Genomic DNA, 22,625 nt, shown 5'->3' with positions numbered 1-22,625 from the left:
AGGCCAGGCTCCGGGGCTGGGGGCCAGGGAGGGGCGCAGGGCACTGGGGTCCAGGCCCTCCCCGCGGCTGCGCTTCCCCTGGGGCTCCGCAGAGTGAGAAGAAGGTCCAGATACAGTAGAATCAAAAGCAGGAGGACAGGCCCTGGGGGAGCAAGGGGCTGGTCCTCAAGGCTGAGATCCAAAACCTACCCTCATGGACGGTGGCCCTCTGTGAAGCGTTTTCTTCTCTTTTTTCTTTTTAATATTTACTTTATTTTATTTACTTATTTCAGAGCGAGCACTAGTGGGGGGAGAGGGACCAGGAGTGGGGGTCCAGAAGGGTGAGGGAGGGGGCACGGGGGCAGGGGGGGGAGGGGAGAGGGTGCAGGGCCACTGGTGGGAGGATGAGAGCCCGGGGAGAAGCAGGCTCCCCCCGGAGCGCGGGGCTAGACAAGGGGCCATTCCGGGACCCCAGGATCCTGACCTGGAGGAAGGCAGACACTCAACTGCGAGCCCCCCGGGCGTCCCCTGTGATGTGTTTTCCAAATGTGAATAACTTCAGTATTTCCTCATTGTGGAAACAATCCACTGTTGGTTGGAGTCTCGAGCCTGTTGCCTTCTAGCCGGGACGGTCCCCCAGCCCTTCAGCCCATCTTCTCCCGCCGCCTGCACACGCGCGGCTCCGTAATCCAGACCGCGGGGCTCGCAGGACCGCCGGGCACGCAGGGAGCATCAGGGGCCCTTTCCCGCACTGCCTATCCGTCTGTCCCTCTGTCCAACCGCCCCACAACCCCCTCCCGCCTCTTTCCTCGCCCCTCCGGGCACACGTACCTTCACCCTGCATCGGTATCCCCCAAATTCCTCCGTCCGGGGTGCCCTGAGTGTCTCCGTGACTGGTTCATGGTGCCCCCTTTTGGGGGAGCAAGAACCCCGGCCCCATCCGTGTCCTTGCAGCTGGACTAAGAATCACGTGGCCACGAGGCAGATTCACAGGAGAAAATCCAATTTAGCAGCGTGCGGACGGGGAATCCACACAGATGTGAACGTCCCGGACGGTCGGGCGACAGGGGGCACCCGTGTCATCTGAACGGAGAAGAAGGGCCGGGGCTCTGGGGCTTCGGAGGGAAGGAACCCGCTTCACGGGGCGACAAGAGGCGGCTGTTTGCGGATTCGGGGGTCTTCCGCCGTGCAGATCAAATGCGTCTCTGCTGAGAACCTTATTCTGGAAAGACCCCCCCCCCCAGTCCAGATTCTTCTGTGGGGTTAAGGAGGGGGCAGAGTTTCTCCAGAGCCCACGGGGTCTCCATTGCCAGCAGCTCAAGAGAATGCCCGCGCCAAGTAGTGCGTTCCTGGGGGTTGGAGTCTGACCCCTTCACCCCCGACCAAAAGAAATACCCAATAGTTCTATCAATTAATTGCTGCTGTTGGGTCCAAACAACTCAGCAGCAGCAGGTTGTGTGGTGTCCAACAGGTGACTCTGTGCCCCCCTGAGAAGTTTAAAAACCCACGAGCGACCTTGCAAGTTGGCTGAGGTTCCTCAGGGTGCCCGGACGCACCGTTTGGGAACCATCGCCCGACCACTCTGGGCAATGCCTTTTCCTCACCTGCATGTCCCTCAGAGGCTTACCTGTGAGGTAGGGAACCTGGTCACAATGTGGGGTGCTTTCGACAGAGGGGGCCTGTCTCCGAGGACCCCGCAGCGAGGGATGATGGGATGAGTTTCCTCCCCTCTGGGTTGCGGGCGCAGCCCCTGGAAGCGGACTCCAGCCCGTCACCCTGCAAGGTCCAGCTGAGAGTGGGGGCCGGCAGGGTCCCTCTCGGATGCTTTCACCCCAGAAGAAAGGGAGGGAAGGAAGGAAACCCTCCCTCTGGGGCGGCCTCGGTGACCCCCGAGCAGGACCGGCCATCCTTCCCCTGCCCCTGCGTCTCCTCCCTGGCTCGCTCCTTGGGTGCCTCCGGTCTCCCCCGGTCCTGTGCGCAGCCCTCTGTGCTCTCTGTCACCTCAGGGACGGTGCTGCGCTCCCAACCTGATCGGGTCCTGTCGCCCCGCCCTGCCCTGCGTGAGCCCCACGAGTGGGTGTTTCTCCACACTCACTTCCCGGGGTCTCTCGGCGGCTCTGCCCTGTCGTTGGCTGTGCCCCCCCGCCCCGGCCCAGAGCCCCCACCAGGAAAGGTGGAGAATGAGCGACCCCTGCAGACCACCTCCCGCATGCCCCGCTGTAAGTTGCTTATGAAGCAGTTCCCCGAAACGGGCCTTGCCTCTTGCTGGCTGTCTAGGGCCAAAAGGCACAACCAAGCCAGCCCAAGAACAGGACAAAGAAGGTGGTGCTTGGGACAAGCCAAGGACACCGGGGCTGTTTCCCGAAGCAGGGTCCCCTCAAATAACAGAACTGGGAAGGTTTATGCTAAGGGCGCGTGCATATTTGTGATGGGGCTCAGACGATGGGACCACAGTGTGCCTCTTAAGGGACAGGGTCCAGGTCCTGAGTGATGGAAGCCAGGGGCCGCCCGGGGCGACAGCGTCAGTTCCCTGGGTCCGGTTGCTCTGGGGTCTGTGTGCTCTCGGGGTTGAGATCCCGCAGTGGTACCCGCAGAGCGTGTTGGACCAGGTGCCCGGCTGGCTCTGCAGGGGCAGCGTTCAACTCCCGATCTCAGGGTTGTGAGTTCGAATCCCACCCTGGGCGCAGGGATTCCTTAAAAAATAAAATATTTAAAAGAATCATAACGTGCTGGGCCAATCTTTACTTTTGAACCAGCTCTGGGAGTTTCATCCTCACGGATTGCCCCTGATACCATTGTGCTCTCTCCTGGCCTGCCAGTGGACGCTCGTCCTCACGTTCTTCTCTTCCCCTAAAATCCTTCACTACTGGGCTCTGTTCTTCTGCAATTTCGCCATATCTCCAGAGGTTCTGCAAGAAATGTGCTCTGGGCGAGTAGTGCTGGTCAGGTACACATCCCAGGGTGGCCGGGGCCTGAAATGGTCTTTCTTATGTCAAGAAGGCTGCATCTCATCTTTCTTTTTCTGGAGACCACTAATTCTTTCTGTTTGCAAAATCTTAAAACAAGAATAAGGCCTGATAAGACTCTGGGGACGAGAGCCAAGGAGCGTAGCAAGGCCTACAGCCGCACGAGTCCCCACGATTCCCTTGTGAGCCTGCTGGCCGCCAATGGCAACAGTGCGCAGGCGGATCGTGTCCTTTACTCTGACGACAGGGAGCCCGTGTTTCACCAGGAAAGCAAAGTCCTCCACCGTGGCCCTCTGCAAAGGAATTTATTCTGTGTACATATGGCGGAGGTTAATAGAACTTGCATGATTTTCTCATTTAAGATTAAATAAGTCAACAGATTTGTTCTTGAGGTCTGCGGGCAGGGGTGCACGGTGTGGAGTTGGGCGAGGTGAGGCTGGCCAAGGTCCGGGCTAGGAGGGGACTGCCCAGGGACGGTGGGCCACTCTGCCCTCCTGTGTCTTTGCAGAGTTTGTCAAGGAGACGAGGCACTAAGCAGCAGAGAGCACAGCCCCCAGGTCTGACTCGGTGAAGGCCGATGGCTAAGGCCCACAGTTCTGGCCCCTACTGGAAGCCCAAGATGTTTCCTCCCCAACAGCAACCAAAAAAGGACACGAATTTCTTCCAGCCGCAGCCGCCACCATCTGGAGAGACAGCAGGACACACGATGTCTTCCCGAAAGCATCAGGTGGGGGGACAGGACCCAGGTGACCTCACCAAAATGCTTCACTCCCTGACCCTGCAGCAGCCGGAAGGAAGCAGGGCCCAACAGAAGACAAAGGTAGGTCACGCAGAGGGACATCAGGAAGGGTGTGTTCCAGCTCCCGGCCAGAGGTGAGATCCCCAGTCATGGCCATAAACCCACAAGTCTGGTCCAATCCTGCCAGTAAAGCCGGTGCCCCATGGTCTCCTAGGAACCTTTCAGGCAACCACCAGGATAAACCCAATCTCTGGGGCAGCAAGCCTGGGGCTTCTGTCCCAAGGGCCAGGGTTTCCTCCCTCCCTGCTGGAGGAGATGCTACCGTCAGCATCACCATGGCTAACCCACCCCACTCCCAGCCCCACCCCTGCTTGGCAGCCCAGGGCCTGGTTCCCGTCCCCACTCTGGCCAGGTGCTCCCACCGCCGGGTGCTTTCTGCCTGTTCAATGAGGCACCTGCCAGCCAGCTACCCCACATCGGTGGAAGCAAAGCCTCTGTGAGAGGAGAACACGGGGACCTCGCTGGGGCCCACCCACCTCCTGTCTGCTGAACTGTCTGCACCCCAGCATCAGGGGAGGCATGCATCCTGCCCCAAATCCCCAGTGACGATGGGAATCCTGCCTTTCCCAGGGCCCCGAGCACAGGCTGGCTAGCCAGTACGAGGAGAAGGTGCGCCCCTGCATCGACCTCATCGACTCCCTGCGGGCCCTGGGTGTGGAGCAGGACCTGGCCCTGCCCGCCATCGCTGTCATCGGGGACCAGAGCTCGGGCAAGAGCTCCGTGCTGGAGGCTCTGTCGGGGGTCGCCCTCCCCAGAGGCAGCGGTAAGCACCTTGGGCCAATTTCTCTCTGCAGCCTGCTGGGTCACCCGCGGGCCACAAGGCATCCCTCGGGGGCTAGCGTCTTCATAGGCAGGCCCTGGAAGGCTTAGGTCTGCAACGCATGGCTGGGCTGGCAGGTGTGTATGTGGGGGGCTAAGGTCCCTCACGGCCCCTGGGTTCCTGACCTTTTTCTCATCAATAGCTCTTGCTGGGCTTGGGCTGGAGGAGGAGACGATGCTGCCCTTAGAGGACCGGCAGTATAGACATGTGGAATGCTCAGGACTTCACAATAGGAACGCCCAGCCCCAAGCAGCTCAGGGAGGTTCCAGCCTTGAAACCCAAGAATACCCTTGAACCCCGAGAATGCCCTTGAACAGCCTCCTTCAGACGTCCCGACTCTTGCCCTGGCTCTAGCTGCCTTCTCCCCACCGACCCCAAGTGTGAGGGGCTTGGAGGGGGTGGGGCCGAGCTCACTGCTCCACTCATCCATCTGTCCTCGGCCCTCTGCGGCCACCCAGACGAAGGCTGGTCCCGCGGCCAAAGCCCAAGGTGGGACTCCAGCTCAGGTGTCCAGGGAGCCCTCAGACACACAGCCTCAACTCAGGTTTGTGTGACTTCTAGAGCAACATGAGGGGGACGGTGGCTACGGTCGGCGTGGAGGCTCAGTGACCACAGAGCACAGGGCCCCGGGTCGGGGGTAGGGCGTACAGCTGCAAATGTCTCTTTCCTCGGACCTGTGCCCCTTTGTGCCCGCCCAATCCAAGCCTCTGTCCTTACCCAGCCCTGGAGACCGACCAAAACTTCAGACGAGGACTCCTGGGACATTGGGGCAGCTCTCTGGGGACAGGGGGAAAGGGCACCTGCAAACCCTCCTTCAAGGGACTTAGCCTGTCGGGGACACTGTCTCAGGGATCGTGACCAGGTGCCCGCTCGTGCTGAAGCTGAAGAGGCAGCTGCAGGAGAGCGCGTGGAAGGGTCGGATCATCTACGGCACCAGGGAGGTCCAGCTCCAGGACCCCTCCCAGGTGGAGAAGGAGATCCTCAAAGGTAGGAGGCCGGGCTTTCTGCAGGTGTGGCTCTCGGGGCGCTCCCTTGCGGTCCCGTCCCCTTCTCTGCCTCCCGGCCATGGGGCCTCTTCCTCACAGGCTTTTCCGTGCTCCGGTCCTCCTGCCTCCCACGCTGCCCCTCCTCTGGGCAGTGCCGCCCACAGGACACACACACCCCCACTCTCCCGGTCACCACTGTCCTGAGCCACCGCCCTGCAGATTACTAAAGCTGATTCGGAACGCGGAGGGGCTCCGTGCGACTGGTCACAAACACGGCCTCTCCCTGTGACTTCCCGGGCTCAGATCCCCCAGAACCCCAATTGCAGGCCTCAAATGGCTCAGCAGAGGGACCGCCTCCAGAACGGAGAAGTCCGGCCCCCCAACCCGGTTCTCGTGCCCCGCCTGCCGCCCTGCGGAGGGAGAAGGCTTCTCCAGCCCTGATGCTCCACTCACTCTCTGATCCAGGGCGGCCCCGCGGCTAATTCCGGGAGGCGGGGCAGGAAGAGAGGAGGTATCGAGCCCACACTGAGGAGCAAGGCCAGGTGATGCGGAAGCATCGCTCTTATGTCTCCATGCTTCCCCTTAGCCAGCGACCAGTGCCCTCTGTGTCCTCGTCCGTGGCACATGTGTGTCGTGACATTTGTCGTCACGCCCGCCCCTCCCCCTGCTCCTCTCATTTCCGGGTTTCCCTCGGCGGTCCAGCCCCTGGGCCCTCACCTGGTCTGCAGCAGCCAGTAGTCTGGGGGCTCGTGGGCACTGCAGAGTCTCAGGGAGACACCCCAGACCCGCCCGGCTGGAACCTGGACTTGAACCGGGCTCCGCAATGCGTCCTACGTGCTCAGAGTGCGAGGAGCCACGCTTGGAGCTGGGCCGGCTACGTGACTCGGGCGCTCTGCACCGAGTCAGACCCCAAGACCTACCCCCATTCAAAATTACTAAGAATCTCAAGACCGTGAAAGCAGATTAGTAAACCAGGCGGGGGCCCCTCCGAACCATGGGGCTCCCCGTGACGGCTTGGGCCCCACGTGCATGAAGCAGGTCGTGGCTCTGAGACGTGTGCACGAGGCATCTGAGTCGGTCCCTGTTCTGGTTGTGGCGCCAACAGCCTGCAGGAAGGCTGGCTTTCTTCTAGCTCACCCCCGGGGTGCTCCCGGGAAGGGGCGCGATCCCCAGGACTTACCTGGTGGCCCCTGTCTGTTCGAGGGCATCTGGACATCTGGGTGACGGGCAAGCGAGGACATGCACAGCCCGGCAGCCGGAGAGTGACAGTGGAAGTCGGGGGCGGGGGGGAGACTGTCTCAGCTCTGCCCACACGTCCTCCTCCCGGCCGCGAGGTTTGCTCTGCACCGCTCTCTGCCTACACCCGCACGTCTGTTCTTCCTCCCCGCACCATTCCTAGCTTGTGGAGGGGACGGGAGCTCCATGTCGATGGCTGTCTTTATGGACACCTTCAGACCCCCGACCCAGGGACCCCGTCCGTCCGTTGGCCACCCTCTAGGAGGACAGAGACCGCCCTGCTGCACCAGCAGAGCTTGAGCCCAGCTCAAAACAGAAAGTTTCTCCTGTCTTTGAACCCTGTGGCCCAGTGGAGATACTTGGTGTCCTCAGGACAGGGCGGCCAGCTTCCCGCAGAGTGAGCCACGCGAGAGAAAGCAGGCGCCGGCCGCGGCGTTTCCTTCCTGCTGGTCACACACAGTCACTCCCACCATCTCTGTCCTTGGACCGAGGTCCCTACATCCGGCCCCCGCACAGGGGCTCACCTTCGGGAGGGAAGGGTGTGGAAGAATTTGCGGCTGTATTTGAAGCCGCTATAACACGCACTGGAAAATACTAAAAAGCACAAAGGGAACAGAACCCTTTCGTAATCCCATCGTGAGCGTATGGTATGGCACCCTCTCCCCAGGGCAGGGGTGAGGGTGTTCAGTGGCCCCCCAGGTGGCCTCAGAGACCTCTCCTCGGGCCTCTGTGAAGTGTTTCCTAAGCACCAGGGGCTCTCGGCTTTTCCTGGGAGGGGTCGTTAATCTGGACTCTGGGTTTGCCCCCTGCCTCGGCCTCCGCAGCCCAGAACACCTTAGCCGGGGACGGAGTCAGCATCAGCCATGAGCTCATCAGCGTGGACATCATCTCCCCCGAGGTTCCGGACCTGACCCTCATCGACCTCCCCGGCATCACCAGGGTGCCTGTGGGAAACCAGCCCCAGGACATCGGGCTGCAGGTGAGCTTTTCTGGGACTTGGGAACGGGCCCAGCTGGAGACAGGAAGACTTCCTGGTCTGGGCGGGCGGGCCCGGGGGCTCTGGAGCGCCACCACCCTGGCCCTGGTCTCCGGCCCTGGTCCCCAGCTCTGGGACTCTGGCTCCGGGCGGTTGGGGAGGAGACCAGGGGAACAGTGCGCAGGGCATGGAGCAGAGGCTGTCGCTCCCCAAGGCTCTCTGGTGGCTCCAGGTCCTTCAGCATGAAAGTTCCCCGCATCCAATGTGCTCCGGCCACAGGAGCTCATGGGCCACATCTGTCACTGTGCCCCGTTCCTCCCCTGCTCCAGCCGCACCCGAGCCCTCGACAGTCCTCAAGCCCTCCAGCTTTGTACCTTCTCCTCCCTCTCTCTGAAATGCTCCCCCTGCCCAGATTTCCATGAGGCACCTTCTCCCGCTTCCTCCAGAGCGCTCCCAAAGGCCACCTTCACCGGGATTCCCTCCCTGATGCCCAACACCCCGCCCCTGGTCCTTCCACTTCTATTTATCGTCCCTGTTGAGTGTCTGTGTTCCCTCCTGGGACAAAGACCCCCGAGGGACATCACCTGTGTGTTCATGAACCTCTGCATCCTGGAATGGACCTCCCGCTGGGGGTGCCCGTCAAGTCCATTGCATGAAAAGAAGGTGAAGAAGTGTGTTTCCCGTAGTGCTTCCTACCCCGAGCCTATCTCCCCCCCCAAGGGACGTCAGCAGGGTCTGATACATTTACCGTTGTCACGGCTTGGGAAGGAGGGGCTGTTACCGGCATCCAGTGGGTAGAGACCAGAGACGCAGCAAAATTTATTCTGTAATGCGCCGGCTAACAAACACCCCCCGCCCCCGCAAAGAGCTGTGCTGAGCTGTCCGAGGTGCTGAGGAGGAGAGCCCGGAGTGGGGTGCTCGCTTACAGACCTCGGCAGAACAGGTGCTGCCCTCGGGTGTAGGGGAGGGAATAGAGACCAAGAAGACGAGGACTTTTATTTTAACTTAAAGACAATTCATGTTCAATGGGACTCTATTCCATAATGTTATTCTATGACATGAGTTTATGCTATTAACTAGCTTATAGGAGTTGATTGTTAACTTTACTCAGGGAAATTTTCCCACAGTTAGGACCTCACGGAGCCTCCTGGTGTTTGTCATCTTTATTCGATGCCATCACTGAATTGCTTCTACGACGCTAGCCTGCACTTACATGACACAAGTTTCCCATTTGTGGCTGTGCAGGATTATTTCCTTGCGCAACATAGAATAATTTCATGGGGCATCATAAGAGAAAAAAACTCTGTGTGAATTGCACCCAAATATACAGAATTGTGTTCCTAGGTGTCGACTTTCTCCACGTTGGTTTGTACTGTCTGAGGGGAAAATATTTTTGAAATTCGATACATAAGGCTTGTGCTGCCCACATCTCTCTTTTGCCTATAGATTCTAAGGAATTTTATTGGATTTCTCTAAATTTGAGTGAGCTAGATTCCTTCTAAGAAGAAACTCCAGAAAAAGACATTGATATTGGGGATGAACACGTGGAGAGATATTATTGACGTCAGATACTATGGTAGAGAGCACTGAGCACCTGCCACTTTGGGCACCGTGGGGGACTCGGCATGGGTACTGAGAGCTCACAAAGGTACCCCCGGACTCCCAGGGGAAACAGGACGCACACCAAACACTGTAAGAGAAGGCAGACTGTCTGAAGCATCACAGGAGAGCCTTGGAGAAGAAGGAGAGTTCTAGTCTGGCTACAGGGACCAGAGAGTTGGCAGGAAAGAAGAAATATCAGTGGGGGGGGGGGATCTGAAGGGGTGTAGGGAATCAGCAGAGAACCCGGTAAAGGCAGATGGCACAAGTTTGTCTGGGGAAGGGGGCTGGCCGCATCCACGCCCAGAAGAGTAAAAGCCAGGTCATGCTCTTGGATGTTGACTTGTCACCAACACACCTGTCTAGCTGGACTGTTGGTTAACCAAAGATAACCTTTTCCTTTGTGTGATTTTTATTTTTCCATCAGATCAAGGCACTCATCAAGAAGTACATTCAGAGGCAGGAGACAATCAACTTGGTGGTGGTCCCCTGCAACGTGGACATCGCCACGACAGAGGCGCTGAGCATGGCTCAGGAGGTGGACCCCAGAGGAGACAGGACCATAGGTAAGACGACAGAACCAAGCTTCCAGAGGACAGGGAGGAAGGGGGAGACTTCTGTATTTAGAAGTTCGCAGAACATAGCCTTATTCCCTGCAGAAGCTCCATGGTCTTAGGACACCTTCACCCACTGCTGATGGCAGTCTCCACTCACAGTCAGGGTGACAGGTGTGGCCAGAGCCTGCAGGTCTTCATCCTCTTTCTTCACTGGTATTTGCAAACCCTTCCGGATGGGGGGCCAGAACTGCCTTGTCCGCTCTCCCACCGTGGCCCGGAAGGGGGAAATTGACCAGCCCATCAGCTCTGCTGTTCCACAGTTAAAGGTCTTGGAACCTATTGGCACATGGCAAGGACCTTCATAAGGCCTCAGGGAACATTCTACCGGGCTGATGTTGGGGCATAAGAGTCTGCAGAATTGGTGTTCAAGCAGAAGTCTTTGTGAGGAGCTGGGTTCTCTTCAATATCTTCTTAAAAAAAAAAAAAAATTCACCCTGGAAGGTGTTACAGGGAACTTGACTTGAGAGCACACACAGTCTGGGTTTGAATCCTTGTTCTAGCACTCAAAGGCTACAGAGCCTTGGGTAGTATATTTAACCTCTCCGACCTCCCTGTCTTCATCCACAAACTAGTCTCACAGTCCTACCTATGCGGTGGTGGTTGGGAGGAGTCCATGAAGAAATATCGTATAGCATGGTCCGTAGCTCCAAGCATGTAGTAGTTTCTCAGCAAAGGAGAGCTGCTCTTTTTTTTTATTAATAATTCCGTCACTCAACATCACTTCTTCCTCAGTCATCCTGCCTACCAGGGAGATGACCTCCTGAAACTTTGCAGGTCATTTCCTGATGAAACGCATACCTGCTGTGTAATTGCGTTTTCCGTTTCTTCCCAAATAAATGCCTGGTTTTCCAGGAAGGACAGAAATGAATCTTAGGGGCACAGACCTCCGGTATATCATTTCAGTCTGTGCTGGACCCCCCTGGTGCGCTGTTACCTATCGACTTCTGCAAACTTCGCCAACACACCGAGCCAGACAGAACACTCAGCCTTTGGGTCCCTGGTCGTCGTGGCTCCGTGCTCTTTGTCTTCTCTTGATCCTAAGTCAGGAAGGATGCCTCACTGATGGCCACACCAGGTGACATCATCTGTCTCGTAGGGTCAGCTGTCTGGATATTAGTAGGTCTATAGAAGGGGGGGCAGCCGGGAGTCAGTGGGTGAGGACAGAGTTTCAGTTCTGTAAGATGAAGCAAACCGTGGGCAGGGGTGGGAGGCAGGTGGTTCACAATGGTGAGGATACGGACACCACTGAACTGTCCACTTTAAAGTGGCCCAAACAATAACTTTTATGTGATGTACATTTTACCACAATTGTTAAAAATACGTGGGTTTTAGAAACAGGAGGAAGCAGCCTGTTTTCATTCGTTCATTATTCTTCTCATTAGCTGCGTGATTCGTGCACACACGAATTATACAAACTTTCCCACGATTTTTTAAAAAGAGAACCGAATGCCTGTCTATACAGTACTTGGGATGGGCGAAAATAGAACAAGGTTGATGACGCCAGCCCGTCCCCCTAACCTGCCCACTGTTCCACGCATGGTGCCCGCTTGGCCAACCCCAGCGGGACTCCTGTTGCCACCATGGCACAGAGATGGCGTCTGGAAAGTCGCCAACGCCCTCCGTGCTGACACGCTTGCAGTCCCTTCTCTGTCCCCGTCTCCTGCCCCTCAGACCCAGTCCGATGACTGACCACTCCCTCCTTCTCGAAATCTCTCCTTCCTTTGCTGGAACACGGCCCGCTGGCTTCCAGGTCAGCCTCTTCAGTGGCCACTGGAGGTCACATTCTTAGTCTTGCCTGGTTGTTCCTTCCCTTCTCTGACCTCTGAATGTCGGAAACCCAAAACGTGGTTCTGAGGTCTCCCCTCTATCAACACGTGCTCGTTAGGGAAGCTGACCATGGCTTTGAGTCTCTCTCTGTGCTGGCGACTCCCAGATCTAAATTTGTAACACTTCCCTTTCCCTGGACTTGACACCTCCACTTGGACGTCCATTGAATGTCTCCAGTGGAACGTGACCAAAAGACAGCTCCCGACACCCCAGCCCTCCAGCTCTGCTCCCTCCCACGGCTTCTTCCCACGCACAGCGCCGCACCTGCCGGCCAAGTTCTAGAGCCAAACCTGAGAGTCACACATGACACCTCCTTCCCCGGCTTCCATGTCTGATTCATCTACAGTCCTGATGACTCTGTCTCCAAAACTAAACCAGGTCTGTCCACTCCTCTCCGTCTCTTGCTCACCACTAGACCAGACCCCCATCGTCTCCTGCCCAGATGACTCAACCATCCCCTGACTGGGTCTCCAGACACTTGCCTTGACCCCTAGACCCCCCCACTGGCCTTTAAGCATGTAAATAAAGTCAGACCCCTCTTCAGCTTTTTCTTTATTGCTTGTATATTTCTAGACTAATCTGGCTTTTACCCACTAGGGGGTGAGGGGATAGTCACAAAATCAGGGACCTGGCAGTCCTGTTCTCGACCCCTTTCTCAATACCTAAAGCAGAGTGCTTAATAGGCATCCTTAAATTCAGTATAAATATGTCATGTACTCAGGAAAGGGTTAATTGAAAAATAAGAAATGCTGATGACCGTGCCTTCTCTATGGCCCAGTAGTTGGGACACAAGACGATCTTCACGAACTAAGGCTGTCGAAGGAGGCGTGAGTGTTTCCTACTTGAGTTCCCGGCTTCAAACAGAGGCCCTGGGTGAGAAGATCGTCTCCCCCCAACAACGGGGCGTTCTCATCGCAAACCTCCCTCGTTCTTATCTTCCTGCTTTCTCGGACTCCAGCTCTGCGTTCTAGGCTTTCCTGAGTGACCTCTGGCTCCCAGGAGGGGCCTTCACAGTGCTGCCGCCTCTCCCGGTGGAGGGTCCGTTCCTTTCCCGGTGGAAGGTGCCGGCACAGGTTCAGAGACCTGTCGGCTCCCTTGGGGACACGGGGGGGCTGTGCACACACAAACCTCTTAGTGAGTGTAGAGGCACGCTCTTGAGGACCACCCTTGGTAATGGGAAGGTCAAACAGAGAGAAATCCCACAACTCAGATGCTGGAGAATTTTCAGGAAATAAGAAGCCAGATGGCCAGATTTCACCCCAGATTAAAAACAAGGACAAAGAGTGGAAGATGACGTTAGGTATCCCCCCGTGACAGACCAAAAACAAAGTGGCTATTTGAGCAAGTGAAGATGCAGGTAAGAGGCGTGGCGAGGGACTGCGTGAGTGGGGTTTCAGGCCCTGCACGGTCGGAGCTCCAGAAGGCGTCCCAGGTCCAGGCCAAGGCAGCTCCCAGAGCCCGGCGGCAGTCAAGTACACGGGAGGAGAAAACTGACCCCTTCCGCCGTCTTTGCCTCCCCTCCCCCAGGAATCCTGACCAAACCGGATCTCGTGGACAAGGGCGCGGAACCCATGGTCATGAAAGTGGCTCAGAACCTCACGTACCATCTGCAGAAGGGCTACTTGATGGTGCGGTGCCGGGGCCAGGAGGAGATCACCAACAGGCTGAGCCTGGCCGAGGCAACCAGGAAGGAAACGATGTTCTTCCAGAAACACCCGCACTTCAGGTGAGCTCCCCAGGATCGTCCCAGGACGGCCCTCTGGGAGGGTCGGCTCCGCCTTCCAGGCCAGACGGGGCCGGCGACAGATCAACGCGGTCAGTGTGTTCACCCCGGGTCTGGGGCGGGGCCCCAGGATCTGTGTTTCCATCACGTTCCTGGGGGCGGCCAGCGTTACCGGTGCAGGGACCACGCTGTGAACACCAGGACTCAGGTCCGTGGAGAAGGGAAGTCTTGGACCTGCTTTGTCATCGTGTGTCCGAGCGGAAACCCTTGAGTGCGCGTGGGCAGGGACTCACCTGTTGCGAGAGAAATGCGCAGAGCAGCACTTGAAAAATGGTCTTGTGGCACCAGCTACGGAGCCTCGCCGTGCCCTTAAAATCGGTTGTTCACAGATTGAACACACGCGCATTTGTAAAACCCTGACAACCGTGCCCGCTGCTGTTGCTTAGTGAGCACCATGTGAATGTTTAACTTAACTGTATTGTGGTAAGAACCTAACATGAGATTAACCCTCTGAGCAAATGTCCAGCACACAACACCGTCTTGTTAACTATGGGCGCGAGGCTGACCAGCCACCTCCAGAACCTTCTCATCTTGCGTCACTGGAACGTTGTCCCTGGTGATTAGCAAGTCCTGATTTCCCATCCCCCGGCACCTGGCGACCACCACGCCACTCTCTGGTTCTGTGAGTTCAGCCGGTGTAGACAGATCACGCAGGCAGCATCAACGGTTTTTGCCCTTCTGGAACCGGCTTGTTTCGATCAGCGTGACGTCCTCAACATTCCTCTGTAGGGGAACGGGTGTCAGAATGCCTTTTTTTTTTTTTTAAGATTTTATTTATGTATTTGACAGAGATCACAAGCAGGCAGAGAGGCAGGCAGGGAGAGAGGAGGAAGCAGGCTCCCCGCTGAGCAGAGAGCCCGATGCGGGGCTTGATCCCAGGACCCTGAGACCATGACCCGAGCCAAAGGCAGAGGGTTAACCCCCTGAGCCCCCCAGGCGCCCCAGGCTGCCCTTCTCTTTAAAAGCCGAACCATATTCCTTTGTGCACCTTGTCCTCATCCGTTCGTCCAGCCGTGGACACTAGCTCATTCCCGCGGCTGTCGAACGAGCCACAGCGCGCGTGGGAACGCTAACGTCTCTTTCCGGACTTCAGTTCTTGTGCTAAATGCCCAGAACTGCGATTGCTGGACCGTACGGCAGTTTCGTATTACAATGTCTTGAGGACCTTCTACACCGCTGTCCCCAGAAGCTGCACCATCGGCCTTCCCGCCAGCAGTGCACGAGGGCTCACGCGCCTCCACCTCCTTGCCGACACTCGTGGGGTCTGGGGTGTGGAGTGCTGTGTCGTTGTGCTTCTGATTTGTGTTCCCCGGATGCCGGTGGCTACGAGCTTTTTCTCACGTACCTGTTTGCCCTTGGTGTGTCTTCTCAGAAGAAATCTCTGTTTGAGAACTGGGCCTGTTTTTAAGTGGGTGGGGTTTTGGTTTGTTTGTTTTTTAAGATTTTATTTATTTATTTGACAGACAGAGATCACAAGTAGGCAGAGAGAGAGAGAGAGGGAGAAGCAGGCTCCCCACTGAGCAGACAGCCTGATGAGGGGCTCGATCCCAGGACCGTGAGATAATGACCTGAGCCCAAGGCAGAGGCTTTAACCCACTGAGGCCCACAGGTGCCCGGCTTTATGGGTTTTATTGCTGTCGTCATCGTTGACTTGTGGGAGTTCCTTGTATGTTTTGGAAACTGGCCCCTTATCAGCTACGTGGCTCACACCTACTTTTCCCGCTCCGCAGGCTGCTTTTCCCTTCGCTGGTTGTTTCCATCGCTCTGGAGAAGCTTTGGAGTTGATGTAACCCTATTCGTTTTTGCTGTGGTCGCCTGTGTTTTTGGTGTCATATCCATAAAATCATTTCCAAGACCAGTATCACAAAGATTTCCTCCTGATGGTTTCTTCCAGGAGTTTATTTTTTTCCCCAAGATTTTATTTATTTATTTATTTGAGAGACAGAGAGGGAGAGCATGAGAGGGGCGAGAAGCAGAGGGAGAGGGACAAGCGGACTCCCCGCCGAGACGGGGCTCGATCCCACGACCCTGAGATCACCACCTGAGCTGAAACCAAGAGTTTGACGCTCAACCGACGGAGCCACCCAGGCACCCCTTACATTCAAGCCTTTAATCAGACTTTTGTGTAGCAGTGTAAGAGAGGGATGGCTCCAAGTGCACTATTTTTGCACACGGCCGTGGTTCCCCATCATCTTTCGGGGAAGAGACTGCCCCCGTTACATATCCTGGGCCCTCCATCAGAGACCAGCTAATTGCATGTGCATGGGCTTATTTCCCGGCTCACTGTTCCGTTCTGCTGGTCTGTGTGTCTGTCTTTATGCGAGCACCATATTGTTTCAATTACCGTAGCTCCGTACTGCATATTTGAAATCGGGAAGTAGAGCGCCCTCCAGCTTTTTTCTTCTTTATCAAGACTGATTTCACTATTCGGAAATAATTGTTACAAGAAATAAGACACTAGTGTGGGCGAGTCGCTTATCCTCTAGGAAGTTAAGTTTTTTGGTTGTCCTGTAGCTAAGAAGATGACTTACCTGCTGAGTTTGTTGAGATGATAAAAAGAGAAAATAAAGGTAACCTTTTGAGCACCCAGCTTGCTCGAGTTTGGGCTCACCCCATAATTAGGAACTGTCTTTCGAATGCACTGCTTGGCTTTCTTGATGGCCTGTGTCACCCTAGGGAGCTGACACTTAAAGCCCAGAATAGGAAAATGATCATATATGTTATCAACCTTAGAAATAGAAGAGTGAGTTCTTTTTTCCAGCAAAAGTGAATTTATTTTGGAATAACTGAATTGCGATTTGGGACATTCGAGCCAAAGGCAAGCTCAACAAACAAAGGAGAGGAACGTTATCTTACGGAGAAGAGGGAGGGCTTGGGTTGTCTGGAACTCAGTCCACTGGAGGAAGGCTAGCGTCCAGGGTGCTGACGGTTTTTCGTTGGCTGAGTCGCAAGGGTGGTGGGTTGCTTGTGGGAGAGTCAGCTCACGTCCTTTCCAGCTGGGGTTCACAGCCGATGTTTCTCTCCCAATGAGGAGTCTTCTGCTGGGTCTGGTCCGGACACCCTGGGTCGTGGTGTGGCACAGGAGCTCCCCCTTCTGGCCTCCCGGCTCCATTTCAGCGAGGTGTCCCCGACCACACGGATAACCAGGGCGCTTCCTGAATGCCCGTGTGTTCTGTCTCGTCTCAGAGCTCTCCTGCAGGAAGGAAAGGCTACGGTGCCCTGTCTGGCGGAAAGACTGACCAACGAGCTCATCTTGCACATCAATGTGAGTCAACGGGGTTGGGTTGCCTCTTGTAGAAATTACAGCCTACCCAAGTCCCTTGGTCGTGCGACCGCTCAGCTGCCCGCACCAGCCGCTCAGCAAGTGCATTCTGCAAACCAAATCGCTCATGGTCAGAGGTTCCCAACAGAGCTTCCAAAACCTGGAGGCAACAGCTGCGGGCTGTTGAGGCAAATTGTCGAATCCGCCCATCTGGGGAAGCAACGAGAGGAGGAGGGAACGGTCAGCCAGCTGAGAAGGCTGAAAGGAACCGGCACTGACGTAGCAAATACATCCTTTTGCAAGAGGCTAACACTTCGTCAACCTCGAAAATGAAACAGTCAGTGATTTTTACCAACCTGTCAGACAAAAGCAATGAATTCTTCCGAGCCAGGAAACACATACTCCGAGAACACTGGTTGGAAGGGGCCAGAGCTTCTCAAGCTGCGTGCACAAGTCACCCGGAATCTGATTTCAACTCAGATTCCTGGGTCCCCATCCAAGTTTCTGAGTCGGTAGATCTAGGGGGTGGGGCGCAATGAATCTGGCCTTCTAACTTCCCGGGTGGTCAGAGGACATACACAGAGGAGCCCTGCTAATCCAGAAACTGCCCGCAAGACCCCACACACCCTCCTTCCAGGCCGCAGCGATCCCCAGAGGTGGAGGGCGCAGAACGGCGCCCGGCCCCCAGACAGCCCTCCTGGCGCCTCTCCAGGCCCTTCCTTCTCCCCCTCCTTCCTTCTCATCAGCATCCTTCTCATCGCTGACTGGCTAGGGCTCCTCCCAGCCCCACACTGATATCCAAGACGTCTCCTCTACCGTAGCCCCGTTTATCCGCTTATAACACCCAAATGATCATCAGCAGAACATTTTACTAAAGAAAACTTACATTATACGCAAGTGTACTTGTTCCCTAAAACTTTTTCTTAAAGATTGTATTTATTAATTTGGAAAGAGACAGAGGACGCGGGGGGAGGGGCAGAGGGCGAGGGAGAGAGAGAATCCCAAGCAGACTCCCCGCTGAGCACAGGGCCACGCCTGGGACTCGATCTCGTGACTTGAACCAAAACCAAGAGTTGGATGCCTTTTTTTTTTTTTTTTTAAGATTTCATTTATTTATTTGACAGAGAGAGATCACAAGCAGGCAGAGAGGCAGGCAGAGAGAGACGGGGAAGCAGGCTCCCTGCTGAACAGAGAGCCCAATGCGGGGCTTGATCCCAGGACCCTGAGACCATGACCTGAGCCAAAGGCAGAGGCTTAACCCCCTGAGACACCCAGGCGCCCCAAGAGTTGGATGCTTAATTGCCTGGGCCACCTGGGCACGCTTACTTATTCTCTAAATACAGAGCACCACCCAAGCCCAACCTGGCTGTGCCCCGATTCCTCCCTAGTCCTACGACCTCAACAAAACGGCAAATTCCTGCACGCCACGGTTCAGGCCGTAGGCGCACTCATTGCCCGCACAGCCATGCCTGGGGTCCTCGACGGGTGTCCGTGTTCACAAGCCTCACACAGTGACAGGAATTCCAGATCCCCCTCAAGAGCTTTCACAGGGGACTCTGTCTAAGAAACCTGTTGGCCAGTGTCACCAGCGGTGGGATTCATTGCCGGCTCTTTGTTCAGAAATCACTCCCGCTGCTAGAGGAGCAAATACGGGAGAGCCACCAGAAGGCCACCGAGGAGCTGCACCAGTGCGGAGATGACACCCCCAGCAACGAGACCGACAGGATGTTCTTCCTGATCGACGTGAGCTTGACTGGGGCTCCACGGGACACTCGGCACAGAACCGGGCCACCGTGTCACCAGACCCCCGGAGAGAGCCACACGCTCCCCGGTGGCCCGCCCCCCCCCCCGATAGTGGCCTCCCATACGTCCCTACCTGTGGCCTGCTGGGAGCCCTGTTTTGTCAGGGAGCTGCTCACCTTTCCCCCCACCCCGGGGTCTAGGGAGGTCCGGTGGCTGCCCGGCTCCCCCACCACCACCACCTGCTGCCCCAGGGAAGCCCCCGGTTCTTTAGTGGCATTACAGCACAGCCTGATGACTTTGTCTCATTTTAGAAAATCAAGATGTTTAATCAGGACATTGAGAAGCTAACAGAGGGAGAAGAAGTGGTCAAGGAGAAAGAGACCCGCTTATTTAACAAAATCCGGGAGGAGTTTGAGAACTGGGTGCTCGTGCTCACAGCCAATACCCAAAAAGGTAAGTCCTGGGACAAAGCTCCCCCTAAACACGGGCCCAGAGGCTCCTTGTGGCTCAGAGGAAGCGCGCAAACAGCCGAACACGCCACACGAGACACCAGGGGCTCCTCGGCCCTCCGTGGGCGCACGGCCCCCACCAGACACAACTCCAGCACCGCCAACCTTCTTGCTTCTTTGCTTTGAGACTAGACAGTTCTGCTCACCTCCTGTGCCTTCCTCTCCTCGCCCCTAATGCAGAGGTCAGTGGTTTGATAAGAACCACTTGCTCTGCTTGGGGAAGTTCCAACGTCCCATCTGCTAGAGCCCAGATGCCTGCAGGGTGTGTGGTGTGTGTGTGTGTGCGCACGGGCACGCGTGTGTGTGCGTCTGGCACTTGGAAAAAAATACCACTGTTCACGTCCTTGGTGGGATTCCTCCAACTGTCGTCTGGACGTGTTCTTGGGAGATCTGTGAATCCTATAATAATATTTAAGTTTCTGTTTTCATGGTACGAATCTGGTACCTTCTACCCGTTACGAACACTAAACTCGCCTCTCAGGCTGAGGACTCTCAACTAAAACACGTTTCCGTACGATAACAATTTTGTTTCTTAAAAGCCAGTTTTCCTTCATCTGGTATTATCAGACCATAATTCTTGTTTTCATTATAAAAAAACTCCATTTAGGAATATTGCCTTAGGACGGAGTGGGTAAGCAAGACTCCAAGAAAAAGATGTTTGTATTTTTTTTTAAGATTTTATTATTTTATTTATTTGTCAGAGAGAGGGGGAGAGAGAGCCAGCGAGCACAGGCAGACAGAGAGGCAGCAGAGGCAGAGGGGGAAGCAGGCTCCCGGACCAGCAAGGAGCCCGATGTGGGAGTCGATCCCAGGACCCTGGGATCATGGCCTGAGCTGAAGGCAGCCGCTTAATCAACTGAGCCACCCAGGTGTCCTTGTTTCTATTTTTTAAATGGTGGTTTGTTTGATCCTGCAGTTAAAAATATTATTCACGAAAAAGTCTCAATATACGAGAAGCAGTATCGCGGCAAGGAGCTTCTCGGCTTTGTCAACTACAAGACGTTCCAGACCATAGTGCACCAGTACCTAGAACAGCTGGTCGACCCCGCGCTCGCCCTGCTCCAGAAGGCTGTTGGTGAGGAGCTCTCCTGAGTGCCCTTCGCACGGTCCGCCCAGCCCTGTACCGTCTGGAACGCTCAGTGCCCCGGAGGGAGGGGTCGGGGTGCAACTATCAAACCCAGCAGGAAGACCTTCCTTGACCACTTAGCGGGGAAGACGAGAGTCAGGGGAGCGTTCTCTGGTCACCCCCTACCCCCTCCACGCAGCCACGTGGGGTATGGTCGGATGCTGGTCCTGGACAGAACACACACTCCATCCGAGCACGGGAAATGGACAGGACCTGGGCAGGGCGGTGGCGGTTTTGTGTCTCCGTGGGACAACGTACTGTCCCTCCTCCTCTCCTGGTTTGTAGGTCTGGGGAGCACAAGGTTGGAACGGGGCCCCTGTAGCATGATTTCTCTTTCCCTGCGTCTCTAACCCGTGTTACTCCCGCTTGCAATTTATGGCTGCCTTGTTCTTTCTCGGGTCAGAAATCATCCGGCAAACGTTCTCCGACACAGCCAAGAAGCATTTTAGTGGATTTTCCAACCTTAATCAAAGAGCCCAGGTAAGCACCCACAGTCTACGAGCGAGTCACCTGTACTGCTGGCTCTTTTGTCGGGGTCTAACCTTTGAAAGAAGCAGGATATTTACTGTCGTCTAGGAATTCCGAGGCCGCTGGGCTGGCGGCGGGTAGTCTGCACTCCCTGGGAGGGACAGAACAAAGCGCCCGGCCGAGTTCCCGTGTCTGCGGGAGACGAGCGCAGGCCGCAGGCTCGGTGCTGGTGCTCTGAACATACCTGGTGACTGACCGCTTCTTTGAACCTCATTCCACTACAAAGGACAGGATCGTCCATTAATCCTACTCCAAAATCTTTCTAAGTTGGACTTAAAAATATTGTCGCAGCTGTGTGGGTTTCTACGGAAACAGCTCTGATGCCCCTCTCAGGGACGGGAAGCAGGGGTGCTCCAGCTCCCCACCCCCACCCCGGGCTCTAGATGAAAACCTTCTTGTGCTCAGGGCTGAGCCAATGGGACTGAATCTCATTCCGCAACTCAAGTGAGCAGGAAAGAGAATTTTTGCACCATTTTCCCGTAGCAGCTGGATGTCTCCTTTCACACCATTGGCCAGCTGGGGAAAGCGCTGTCTGACTTCAGACCTCTCCAGCTCTCCCAGGGGCTGTGTCTGAGGCCTTGGGTGCCTCCCCAGGGGATGGGGGACAGGCCTGGTCCTGGACCGCCATTTCTCCAGGACAGCAGCTTGTCCTTCCGAGGTCTCAGCGGTTGGCCCCCTGCCCCCACCCCATGCTCCTGACCCCAAGAAGGGGCTCTTCTGCACCAGGTCACCCTTCCCTTCCTGGAATACCTCTGACCGCTGATGCGACGCAGGAGTCGCAGGATTCCTGGAAAACACAGATGTCCAGGCGGTACCTCGATGTGTTCATTTGTGCAGATTCATTCTCAAAGGCGTGGATTCAAGCCAGTTAGGGAGACCAGAGGGATGGAGGTAGAATTACAGAGTAGACACCATCGAGGAGGCAGGCAGACGGTCACGTGGGAGCGAAGGGAGGTCAGGGCAGAGGGGAGCACCGGCGCGGAGCCGCGGGTGGGACCCTGCAAGGGCAGAGAGACAGGGTGTAAGAGGACACCGTGGCGTGGGGCGGGGAGCCTCCCTAGAGTCCCATGTAAAATCGCAGGCCTCTGACCTAAAATTATGTTTAATACCATCTCAACAGAATAATACTTGATACGATGTTTAAATCAACCAAGGGGAGGGGTGCCTGGGGGGCTCAGTGCGTTAAGGCCTCTCCCTTTGACTCAGGTCCTGATCTCAGGGTCCTGGGATCGAGCCCCCCATCATGCTCTCTGCTCCGCGTGGAGCCTGCTTCCCCCTCTCTCTCTGCCTGCCTCTCTGCCTGCTTGTGATCTCTGTCTGTCAAATAAATAAATAAAATCTTTAAGAAAAAGAAAAAAAAAACAACCAAGGGGAGCCAAGAAGTCATGTGCTTTCTCTTCTCCAACCAGAACAAGATTGAAGACTTAAAAACGAGACAAGCAGAAATAGCGGAAAATCTGATCCGGCTTCAGTTCCGAATGGAGCAGCTGGTGTACTGCCAAGACGAGATTTACAGCGTGGTTCTGAACCAAGTCCGGCAAGAGGTTTTCAACCCAATAGGAAAGCCCATGCAGAATCATGAGATGAAAACGTCTTTCTCAAAAGATACGTCTTCGATGTCGTCCATCACTGAAATTGGGGTGCACCTGAATGCATATTTCTGGGTGAGCATGTGTAGGCTGGGGCAGGGATCTTTGCCCCGCAGACCCCGGGCATTCTGATTGAAGCTGCTTCGCAGGGTGGGGGCCCCTGCCGGGTATGCAGCCCCTTCTGCAGGGTAACTGTTCACATATTATCTCATTTATAGTCAAAACCCTGGTGTTATCAAATAGTTGCAACCCTATCTAGGGATTTTCCACTAATTCGGGA

At 55.8% G+C, this 22,625-nt stretch overlaps 1 protein-coding gene across 14 annotated transcripts in view; it reads left to right on the top strand.

The window, feature by feature from the left end:
* Positions 1-22,625, top strand: part of MX2 (MX dynamin like GTPase 2) — a 28,619-nt gene that overhangs the window by 2,154 nt on the left and 3,840 nt on the right. For 3 of the 14 annotated variants that reach the window (XM_045084468.1, XM_045084473.1, XM_045084472.1), the window contains 12 exons: positions 3,613-3,765; positions 4,315-4,507; positions 5,414-5,551; positions 7,611-7,765; positions 9,789-9,927; positions 13,333-13,531; positions 16,775-16,853; positions 18,471-18,593; positions 18,905-19,046; positions 20,019-20,177; positions 20,632-20,708; positions 22,166-22,420. In XM_045084468.1, the coding sequence (XP_044940403.1) occupies positions 3,613-3,765; positions 4,315-4,507; positions 5,414-5,551; positions 7,611-7,765; positions 9,789-9,927; positions 13,333-13,531; positions 16,775-16,853; positions 18,471-18,593; positions 18,905-19,046; positions 20,019-20,177; positions 20,632-20,708; positions 22,166-22,420 (1,812 nt within the window). The other 11 variants (XM_045084471.1, XM_045084475.1, XM_045084464.1 and 8 more) reach the window with 9 other exon arrangements.

This window comes from Mustela putorius, unplaced genomic scaffold (assembly GCF_011764305.1).
Source record: "Mustela putorius furo isolate JIRA1106 unplaced genomic scaffold, ASM1176430v1.1 tig00000765_pilon_pilon_pilon, whole genome shotgun sequence".
In the NCBI taxonomy this organism is placed as follows: domain Eukaryota; kingdom Metazoa; phylum Chordata; class Mammalia; order Carnivora; family Mustelidae; genus Mustela; species Mustela putorius.
This window is presented reverse-complemented; position numbering and strand designations above follow the sequence as displayed.